The sequence below is a fragment of the Rhipicephalus sanguineus genome, chromosome 5, assembly GCF_013339695.2.
Source record: "Rhipicephalus sanguineus isolate Rsan-2018 chromosome 5, BIME_Rsan_1.4, whole genome shotgun sequence".
NCBI lineage: Eukaryota > Metazoa > Arthropoda > Arachnida > Ixodida > Ixodidae > Rhipicephalus > Rhipicephalus sanguineus.
This window is the reverse complement of record NC_051180.1, coordinates 16962542-16974177: the sequence shown is the minus strand read 5'-3', so window position 1 is coordinate 16974177 and position 11636 is coordinate 16962542. Positions and strand designations below refer to the sequence as shown.

Here is an 11636-nt window from a genome sequence, read left to right as displayed (position 1 = left end):
CACATGTTTCGGCAGTGATCATCACGCTTTATCGTGTGATCTCACGATCCCGTGCCACACCGACACCACCTTTCATACAGTTTGCGGAAGCCCTATGTCGCTTATGTCGCTTGCGAAAAGGCGGCGTCAACTCGAAATCGTAAAAAAAAGAAAGAAAACGAAGTGAGCGCGCACTTCATGCGCTCACTTCGTATTTGCGAAAGCGTGGGCTAATGATAAAGAAGATAAAAACGATGATCCCCTCGCGCAGCAGACGTCATGGAAATATTCCGCGGCAGCAAACTCTTTTAGCATCCGACCTGGCGTAACTCAACAAAACGCTGGCGTAAGGAAACGGGGCCGCTGCAGCGAGCGAAGCGACACAAACATAGCAGAACACATCACGTGCAAGGGTATGAGCGTTCTGCTTATCCCTGTCTTGGTAGTGCGCGCGCAACAGCGTTGGGCCGGTACGATAAACGATCGTACGATAAACGAGTGGAATGCCCTTCCATTGACATGGTTGTATAGTGCTGAACTAATAGAGCAAATTATTAAATAGACTAGTAGAACTCGCTCTCGGGCTAGTTGGTACATGTCTGAATTATATAGTCAACTTCGCGCCAAATTCACATTTACACAGAAGAAGAAACACAAGGCAGGACGGGCGCTTTAAATAGACGTAGTAGTATGTCGTTCTGTTTTGATGTAACCATACCTGCTGTATTTACTGCATGTTACCTTACCTACTGTATTTTATGATTACTGTATGTGTGCATATACATTCTGCCTTTGTTGTGTGTATTACAATGCATGGCGATTTGTTTTGCCTTTTTGTTGTTGTTGCACGGATCTAACTGTGTACAATGTATAATGTTCACTTGAATGCATATGTAACCACTCCTGCTTGGGCCGCTCAATGGGCCTGCAGTATCCTATAAATAAATAAAAATAAATAAATAAAATAAGCTGTACCTGTCGGTCTGAATACGCAGAACCCAACTAACGCGTGAAATAATTAAGGCCAATGAGATTGCCAGATTGGGCACACTGTAGGGTGTGTCCAGATAAGATCGAACACGAGGTCCCGGTCACCATTTCCGATTTTGATGAAACTTGCTGTACGTCTAGACATTACACCCAGAACAATGGTTTCGAAGTTAGTTTCGCGATAAAAAAATTTCGTTTGCCTGAAAAAAAAAATTACAAATTTCGGCTGCAAAACATACTTTTCCGCCAATTTCGCGATTTCTGAATTTTGAGCGCACCTAGGGAAAAAACGGCGCACTTCTTGGTCACAATAATTATTCCCCTCAAAGAACAAGTGAAATACAATCTTGTGAGTCTATTATTTTCCTTGCTTGTCGAAGCACTTTTGAAGAAAAACATCACAAACTTGGCAAATCACACAAATTACCTGTGTTTGAGGAATTTATTGCTGCAAACACGTTTAAGTGAGTATAATAAAAATCGGTACATATATTAACTTTGATACTTTCGCTCTTTTTAAAAATAATTTTCGTGGTTTTATCGCGCTCTCTTTTACTCGATAATTGGGCTGAAACGTAAGTGATTTACCAAAAACGGCGAACTTTGAAAATAGTTTTTCTCAAAAAGGCCATTTTTAATTTTTTTTTAATCCCTCTGATTGAAGTCAAGGACGTCGTCTATCATTCTGCATAAACATTGCATTATTTTGGTTGCTAACAAGTTATAATGCGTGAAATGTGACCAAGTCAGCCTAGCGGCCGCATCGTTCGTTATGTGCTGCAACTCGGATATACGTTGTTCAAAGTACTTGTACATGACACAATCACAAATCAACAGCTCCACATCAACAAATGCGCCGCCAGGTGTCATGGTTCAGGAAGCTTTGTTGCGCGATCAGCCGCTTGACAAACCCGCAGCAGCGACCGCTCGATGCTGCGGGCGCTTACATGAGTGCCGCTTCGACTGCGGATGAGCTCCGCTTGCGCACGAGAGAAGGAAGGACGAACGAGAGAAGGAATGCATCACTGTGAAAGTTAAAGGCTGTTAAGCGCCAACAAATGTCGTAATATGCAACGAAAACTCTGCCTGCAATTTCGCAGTGCGAGCCTTCAATGCCGCACACATGCATTTTTTTGCAGTGCGCGCCTTCAATGCCGCACACATGCAAAAAACAACTTTCTCCCGTGTTCGTAATTGTAGCAGGGATTCTAGCTGGTGCGCATTGCATGACAGTCGTAAGTGGAAGCACGCGCCTCGCATCTCGTACTTTCGAGATTTTTGGAACAACCCAACCGGTCGGGTATTTAAACACGTGTACACACAGGACCGTTCGAAGACAGGCGCCAGCAGGGCTGTCCCGATAATTGAACCCAGGAAAACATTGTCTATTTTCGTTTTTGAATAATCGTGGTGACAGATCTCTTTCATTCTTTGCTCGATATTTTTGAGTCAAGGGTTGCGCAGTAGGACACGATGACAAGGAGAGAGAAAGCAAAAGAACATTCTCCCATCACATGATATATCGCCTCTATGAATCGTCTTATTAGTCTGATGCGATTAATCAGACATACAATGTGGCGACACCTTTCCGATACTAAACAATTGCCTTATCAATACTCAAATAGTACCTCGGAACACTACCTACCCTGCACGATTAAAAATAAAAACCATGAAGAGTGATCAACTGACGCTTGCGCCTGTGAATACAAGACACGTGTGGTCATATTGCAGTCATTGTATTACCGGCATCACTATCTATTAATTTCTACTTCTTTTTTTTTTTATTCTACTACGTGACTGCACGCCTATCTCTATTACTGCCACTTGTTTAACTGCATTTAATAACCATTTACTATAACAATGTCGCTTTATTTGCCTTCAAATTATTATTATTATTATTATTATTATTATTATTATTATTATTATTATTATTATTTTATTATTATTATTTTTGCTGCAGTCAGATTTGTTTTGCTTTCCTGAATGGTGCCAGAACTATATCCTCTCCCTGAATACTGCGACGGCCAAAGTCGATCACGAGTTTCACTCGCAAAACTTCTAGCTTTCCGTGCCATTTTCATACTCTGTTAATTCTGTGTCGTTATGTAAGGTTTGTGAAATCAGTCATGATCTCAGAGTTCTCTTTGATAGCACCTTACACTTTTGTGTTCGCACTAAGCATGTTGCATGCGGGGTGTTCGTTCTCTCGGCTGTGTTTGCAGAATATCTAGAGAATTCCGTTCTCCTGCACCCTTCCACGAATTGTACACCACACTATGTGTTCTACAACTTGAATATGCGTCTGTGATCTGGAATGGCATTGCTAATTCTGGCAGCAACACCACTGAGCTAGTCCAGCAAGCATATATAACCATCGCTTTGCTAAAAATGACTCTGGATCTTCTTCTAATACTATTGGAGTATTATCATCACGAAATCGCCCTGATCTGCTATTTCTTTTCAAGCTTTTTCACGGTATAATATCCTGCTCTGAACTGCTCAGTTGTATTAATTTTATAATTCCCCGAGAGATAACCAAAGAGCATAGACCATTGCATGTACCCGCCTGCCTCGCCAACCAGTGGCATAAATCCAGTAAAATCACAAGGGGGGACACACATCTTGCCATGGTGGCCATTTTGCCATGGTGGCCAAAAACGAGCATGGGTTCCCAGCTGAGCTCATATAATTGCGTTGTTTTATTGAGTCTTCTCCGGAAGCGGTCGCGCGGCAGTTGCAATTTCAATAGTCTCACACAGCTGAGAGGTATTGAACACACGCCTACACACTACAAAATAAACAGCCATAAACAAAAAACTTGATTGCACAATACTTAACGATGAAGCAGTTCAAGTATATGGCGTTTGAAAGATAAATCTCAAGGGGGGACACTTGCAAGGGGTGTCTCCCCCAGCCTGAACACAAGGAATAATAGCCGGAATCAACGGCATAGCTGACCATGAAGAACAACACGATCTATTGCGACCGCCTGATGAAAAAAAGGAAAGGGCAGACAATCCCCTGTACTGGGTATGAGCCACTCTTACTGAGAAGAAGAGGAAGCAGACATTATATTACTTTATCTTTTCCTATTTTTTTTCGGCTTTTCTTTTCCTTATTTAAGCTAATGAGATATTTCAAAAGCTATCTATTTCTAAACATATTTATAACAAAAACGATTTCATTTATATCACAAGGCACCGCCTGTTTCCTGGCCGATCCCCCGCGGTGGGTCGCGCCAGTTTACTAAGGATCAACCAACCAACCAACCAACCAAGCAAATTATTCTAATTTATCTTTAAGATAACCATTCAGCTGTCTGGTCTGAATGCGCAGGTAAATAATGATTGCACTCTTTCCTGTATATGTTTGCTTTTCTTTACTGTTTAATCATTATTTAATACTCCACAGATAAAATTTCATATGAAATTTTCTTGGCCAATCTCCCACAGTGTGATTACGAGCCATATGTGAAGGATCGTCATCATCATCATCATAATCAAAATTGGCTATGGTTGCATTCCTTCGTCAAGCCCTCGTCATTGCGCATTTCTACCAGGACACGCACAGAAAAGAACTCGCACGGTGTAATACTGCAAGTATAGCTGTCCACCGTCGCAGAGTATCTTCAAGGACAACCGGTCTGACACTTTTGTGACAGCGCTCGAAACATGAACGCTCGCATGCCACTGCTGCTGCTGCTGTCGTCGCTTCATGTCTTGCCGATCGCACTAGCTGAAACGACTCCAGAATGGGCCACGGCCTCCCACGTCGGCGGGAGCGGTTCCCAGCTGCGTCTAGTGCATGTGGCCGTACTGTTCCGTCACGGGGAACGCGCGCCGCTTACGTCGTTTTCCGGAGACCCCAACCGGCACTACACGTGGCCCATGGGACACGGGCAGCTCACCAACAGGGGTCGCCAGACCATGTGGGCTCTCGGAAAATGGCTGCGAGCGCGGTACGCGCACTTCCTCACCAGTGACGTGCGAGAGGTGAGGGTCTTGACAACTTCTATTCCTCGCATTGTTCTAAGACCTGGCTAGAGGGTCGGTTGGTGTACCCATAGGCATGCGCACAGTACAACGCCCGCTCCCAAAGGCGGCGGGAGAAGCAAAACAGGCTTAACCACGCCACGGGCGAAAGTACAACACAAAGGGTGCCGCGAGCACGTCTCCGCGGGCAAAAGGGCTCACGGGGACACGCCGCTGAGAGAAACGTTCCCTCGCGACTATGCTGCGTGCTCTCACGATCAGCGACCAAAACAGGGCCCGATCGCTCGAGCAAGGGCAACTCCGCTCGCGTTGGCTTCGATAGGTACGGTTTCGGCGTAGTATGACCACGCACGAATGCACCGCACCGCTCTTCGGCCTAGCGTTCGGAAAGGACAACGTAAGGTAAGCGCTCGCCGCTGGCGCAAGGCACCGTTGGCGAACTCCGTCCGAGCGAGCCCAAACAAAGGAGCCGACGGACAGGAAAGAAAATGCGTGCTTACCCTACGAGGTCCAGAGAGGGTCTCACTCCCCCGCCGCGCGCAACGTCTCGCGAGACGCGAGCACGCGAGACTCGAACGTGGCGCCACCGTCGCGATCCGGCGCCGGGGTGAGGGGGTTTAACGTCACCCCCGCTCGCCCAGCGCCGTAGGACGGCGGAGGAGGGGAGCGACATGATCGGACATGAGGATGGCAGAAATAGGCGAAAAACCCGCGCAATAGACGTCAGACTCTGCCCAGGCGGCGCTGCGAAAAACACCGCCACCAGCGCCCTCATCGTAGCCCTTGCACTAACTGGGTAGTGCAAAGAGAGCCGCCCGCAAGCGAATGTGCATAGGCCGCAATATAACCCTCCTCTTTCGTTGGTGTCGAGGCGCGGTTTCCTGAAAATCAAGGACCTGGAAAGCTTCTTCCGCCAATCCACGCTTCAGAAACAAAGGAAGCTGATCAAAGCGAACTGCGATTACAATGCAAAATAAGTTTTAGTTATTCCCGCGCGCTGCAACTCGCAAGTACAAACGAGTATCACACGACACCGAGTTCGAGGCAAGCCCTCCGACATCCGTTCTCTAGAGCCTAAATGCGTTAAAATCGGGTATATACGTATGTCACAGCGATAAAGTACCTACATACACGATCAATTTACTTAGCTATGCATCTTACGATCAGTGGTACAAAACTCGGTTCATCAGGGGCGAACTCCGGCGATTTTCACCTTTTCAGTTGCATTCACCCTTAATTAATCTCTCGCTTCCTGTGCATTGGAGTGTTTTATTACCAATCCTCAAATGGTCTCTTGATGGTCGTCTTCCGTTTGTATGTACTGCAAATGGGAATACGTGCGTGTCCACTTTCGCAGGGTACAGGGGCGTAGCCAGAAATTTTTTTCGGGGGGGGGGGGGGGGGGTTCAACCATAATTTGTGTATGTTCGTGCGTGCGTTTGTATGTGTGCGTGCCTATATACGCAAGCAAAACTGAAAAATTTCGGGGGGGGTTGAATCCCCACAGTGAGTACGTCGGTAATGAACTCTTTACGCTAGCAGATAAGTAGAATATGAAAAGCCATTGCAGTTTTTCGTCCTCCACATATACACGATGCATCACAAAAGATGTCGCTGCCGGCGTTGTTGCTGCTGTATACACCTGTCCGGTGATCCAGTGTTGCATAAACGGGAGGGCATTTACGGACAAGGTAAAGCTGCACACAGGTATTCGAGTGATCATTCGAAGGCTTCTCCTTGAAGTTTTTTGTATTTAGATCGCAACCCGCTAGCGGGTCGGTAAGCAGAGCAGCGGCTCCCATCACTTACTAAAAAGACGCTGACACCACAGTGTGAAGAGCTCTCATGTTAAGCAGCCAAATCAACCCCAATAAGCTGAGTCGGAATGAAACAGAAATACTTTGAGTAAGAAATGCAAAACCTTTGAGATACTAACAGACATTTAATTCAAATGAAACAAAGTTGGTCGCAGTTAAGACATTTTCAAGCAGATATTTTTGGGCATTCACGTGTGCATACGTATAGATTTGTAATAACAAGTTTGCGAATGTATGAAATGTACGTTAATGTATATTTGGAAAGTATCGTATCGGGTACAATAATTGTGGTAGTATCTTGTATCTGCATCTCAAATACTTGGTGTCCGTGTATCTTGTATCGTATCGCGATACAATTTCAAAGTATCTTTGCCCAGCCCTGCTATTTTCATTACAGATGTACTTAAATTTCCGCTCCTTCCTTTCTTGTAGCTCCGCTGTCAAGTCTTCTGAGAATGTTAACAACCCCTTTGTCGCATTAACAATCAGCCCTCCTATCAAGATGCACTGAGGATCTTCGATTCGCGCAGGTCAGTGCCAGAAGTAGTCCTGTACCTCGATGCTTCGACAGTGTGGCGATCCTCTTGTACGGCCTGTACCCAGCCGTCGACAAGGAAAGACAATGGAAGCATGGCCAGGACTGGCAGCCGGTGCCCATCACGAGTGTGCCAGATGGTACGGACAAGTACGCCACGCCCTGTCTGCCGCGCTTCCTAGAGAGCCTGAGCGCGCTGTACGCCACCGAAGTGCCTTTGTCCTTGGTTGGCGAGCAGGCAGCTAGACCGCCATCGCCTCGCGCAGAACCCGATCCGGCGACAGCGGGACCGCGAAGCTTCGCTACCGCAAGCAACATATTGGAGTTCGTGGCAACTGCGGCCAACGTCACCGACAAGCCCGGTGTGGCGCGATTCATGGCCATTGCTCGCATCGTAGATGCCCTACTCGTGATCCGCGAGAACGGCCTGCCACTGCCTGAGTGGGGCGCGAAGCACATTCGACAGCTCATTTGGCTCAACGAGATGCTGGTAGAGCTTATCGGAAAGTACCAGAAGGACAACATGGCGGGCGCCCTGCTCAAGGACTTCGTAGCAAGCATGAAACCCGGACATGCTGGCGGAGGCGTGATGCTCACGCAGGGACAAGACGAAACCAACAAGGCTCCCAAGGTGACGCTCTACTCCTACCACGACATGAACGTCGCCGGCGCCCTTGTGGGCTTGAATGGCACGCTGAGTGGCAGGCCTTCGTGCGGAGCCGCCATCATACTCGAAGTGTTTGCTCGCAGCGGCGCTTCTGACACCGCCGCCGACAAATTCGTCAGGCTTTTGTACAAGGCGGGTGACCAACATGCAACTAACATTCCCGTTGAGGGCTGCGCCGACCCCTGTCCTCTGCAGAAGTTCAACGAGATCCTTGAGCGCAAATTCAAGCCAGTGACAAGGGCGCAGTGTGGTTGGAGCGAGCACCAGCCTCTTTTGTGAGCTTTATAACGGAACATATGGACATTGGCACGCTTACGAGAAATGTAGGAAATTCTAAATTTTTTATCTTTTTCTCTTTTTCCGTTTTTCCTGTCTTTTTTCCTCTCTTTATTTCTATTTATTCGTTCTTTATTCCCATTTCTTCCCTTTCTCTCTCTCTTTCTGTCTGTCACGTTTCCTCTTTCTATCTTGTCCCTCTCTCTCTTTCTTCCTTTGATTCTCTTTTACTCTCTTTCTCTTTCTACACTTGTTTCTCCCTATTTCTCTTTTGCTCATTCTGTCTGCGCTATGCTTTGCTATTTCCTCTCCTCCTTTTCCATGTCCTCACCCTCACTACCCTTTCTCACTCTCTTCTTTGTTTGTCGCCATCACTTTCTCTCTCTCTTGCTCTTTCTATCTTTTTTTCTCTTTCTTCCTTTTCTTTCTCTATCTCGATTTCTCGCTTGCTTTCAATTTATTTCGATCTTTTTCCCTCTCTCTATTTCTTTCTCTCTCTCTCTTTGATTCTTTCTGTCTTTCTTTCTTTTTCTTACTTTCATTCTCTCTATTTCTCTCTTTCCCATTCTTTATATGCTTTGCTTTACTGTCATCCCTCCTCCTTTCCTTCCTCTTTACCCTCACATCTGTCCTTCTCACCCTCAATTCCCTTTCCTACTCCCTTGCTATACTATTCTATTCGCAATGCCCATAGACTGTCGCGCCGCCAAGCGGAATTCAGGAGCGTCCTCTCGAGGAGGGTTAGTAGACGACAAAATGGCAGCACTACGCAGTCGCTCCCTTGTTCGGCTGTGCTAACCTCAGTGTTAACGCGTTGGCAAGGAAGGAACACTACGACTTGGCATATTCCCTGCATCAGTGAACAAACCGGGCCCTCCGTGACTTGCGAGGCGCGAAGTTTTCGTGAAAATACGTGGCGACTTGCGCAACTTGCGCTTTCAATGCTAGCCCACAGCGTACGCAACTATCAGCTTCGCTAGGCTTTCTGTAGCCACGTAGGTTAGTTAAATGTTATCGTCTGACATATTCAGTTGAAGCTCACCCTGTTTTACTTGTATATAGCATTGGTCAGTGTTTCTTGTAGTGCATGAATCCCATAACACTGTACGCGGGAGGTCGCGCCGGCTCGCGATGTGCTCTTGTAAAACTGAGCGATCTCAAGTTGTCGATACAATAAAATATGCCTCTATCCTTTGTCAGCAAAGCGCTGTTACTAATCGTGCGAGCGACGTTTCAATCATTCGAGGACGCGTCTGCTCCACGCCCTTCGTGGAGCGAACGCTTTCCACGCCGTCCTTCGCCAGTGTGTTGGTTTCATAGCCAGCGCTGCGCCGCTTATTTTTGTACGTTTGTTGATAGGTGGCAGCACACTGCAAGCGATTTGCTCGTTGACCGATCTGAGAGCGAAATGTTCTCCGCGTTGTTCGGCGGAGGAAATTCTTCAGATTGCTTTCAGCAGTGATGTTGAAAGAAACCATCTTGACGACGAGGATTTTTCACTGGACGTAGAAGACTGTGAAGGCACCGAGAGTGACAGCGACGGTGAACGATCAGCTGCTAACTAACGAGGAGCGAGTTGCACTTCACGTCCCCTCGTGCGTTAATGTTCTTTCACGCTCGTAAGTCACTTTGATTGTATTTAATGTCTAATATCCTTGAGTGAGATCAAAATAAAAGCATAGTTCCTCTTGTGCATTGCATGTATCAATTATTGTGGATATTATGAAGCGCCGCATGCCGCCAACACGCTCGAGCTCGACCAGAGAAGCGAAATGGTTAGAGCGTTGGAACGTGCAGTCACAGCCACAATCCACGCCTCTCGGCTAACTTCTTCGACGTTGCGAAAAGGATACGTGTGCATTCTTTTCGATATTCGTGTTTCGATCGTGCTGATCGAGCCTGCAACATGCGAGTGAAGTGAATTGCACACGGCTGCACAAGTAATGACGACGGCGTATTATGTTTGCAAACCATCACCACGTTAAGCGTGCGGTCCCGTGCAGCAGCGATGACGCTACTCGCTGGCGGCCTACTACTGCGGCAATCCGTAAGGCAGGCTCGGTAAAACGTTGGCTCGGTACGTACTACCTCGGAGTGCCGTTCTGCTCATACGTCAATTTTAGTTCATGCAGTTTTACGTAGCACGCACAGGATTTCGCAAAGCATCATTATGCACGGTAAGGGAGCTGAAATATAACCTTTCACACCACAGCAAATAATTAGGCGGCGAGTACTTAGCACTTTCAATGGTTTGGGAAAGTAGTTTAGTCTCATATCCAATTCAGCACGGCTCATGACTTCATCCGGTGAAAGCGGCACGGGCCGTACGTCCGCACGTCCTATCTGTTCCTATGCTAACAAACTAGTTGACCCTCCTCCTGGCGCCATCTTGAAAAGCACGGCGCGCCACCTATAGACCGTTTTCACGGAGAGGAGGAGCGCAGCCTCGAACCGGTGTATTTTCACCGCTTTCTCTCTCTCCACCTCGGCCGACCGCTGCCGCTGGTGTGTGCGGATTCCCGAGTTTTGCACTGCGTGGAGCGTGAGAGGTCAGCGTGTTTCCATTTTTCGACGCGCTGAAGCAATTGTGCTGCCGCAAATCGAAATGTCGGACGAGAACAAGTCGACAAGCTACCACTGCGCTGTGTTTGGCTGCGGCAACAGCAACGGAAGCCTGAAAGACTGGCAGCCAAGGCATGCGAAGTGCACAATGCTTTTAAATGACTTGGCTTTTCTCAGGTCGCACGCCTTCTCCCGCAAATAGTGTATTATATGTGGTGTCTTCACTTATGGCCACATTTTCAAGTCATCACACCAGCTTGTGATTGTGCTTGGGTGCTGGTACACTTTATCATCTGCACCAAAGAGAACCAATGTCAAGGCTGACGATTAATAAACAAAATGTTTGGCCAACAGTTGTTTTCTCATAACATCAACCTCTCTGATATCTATGCTACAGCACATGATTTACAATGCCTGCGGCTGGAAAATGTTCCATCTTTGTGCGTGCAATTTCGAGGTTATCGAATTAGCACTTTCCAGTCTACATAACAGAAAGGCCTGCATGACATGTGTGCTTTGGCGCAGGTACGCGTCTCGAACGTTTCGTCGAGAGCACGTTCTTTCTCGACTTGACAATATTGTGACGATAACTAAGGTAGCGTTATGACAACCGCACCTTTTTTTTTCTTTTTCGCGCGACAACCTGGGTGTCGTGAATAATCGGCCCACGTTCGTTAAAGCCAGGTGGTTACTTGGACACGTGCGCTCGTCGTAATGCTTCTCAAATACTCGCCAGAAAACAAACTAGTTGACAATAATGTTACCAAAAGCGGGCGCCCTTTTGGCATATCGCTAGCGGCGGCGGCTCGCGCCGATGC

At 47.2% G+C, this 11636-nt stretch overlaps 1 protein-coding gene across 1 annotated transcript; it reads left to right on the top strand.

The window, feature by feature from the left end:
* Nucleotides 1-4640: 4640 nt before the first annotated feature.
* LOC119393409 (prostatic acid phosphatase) lies at nt 4641-8259 on the top strand. Its single transcript, XM_037660408.1, has 2 exons — nt 4641-4961; nt 7309-8259. Exons 1-2 carry the CDS (start codon nt 4641-4643, stop codon nt 8257-8259), a joined length of 1272 nt encoding a protein of 423 aa, XP_037516336.1.
* The last annotated feature ends 3377 nt before the right edge of the window (nt 8260-11636 follow it).

Coding starts and splice junctions, on each gene's coding strand:
- LOC119393409 (XM_037660408.1), top strand. CDS start 4,641: ATGAACGCTCGCATGCCACTGCTGCTGCTGCTGTCGTCGCTTCATGTC. Junction 4,962..7,308: donor TCACCAGTGACGTGCGAGAG/GTGAGGGTCTTG, acceptor CGATTCGCGCAG/GTCAGTGCCAGAAGTAGTCC.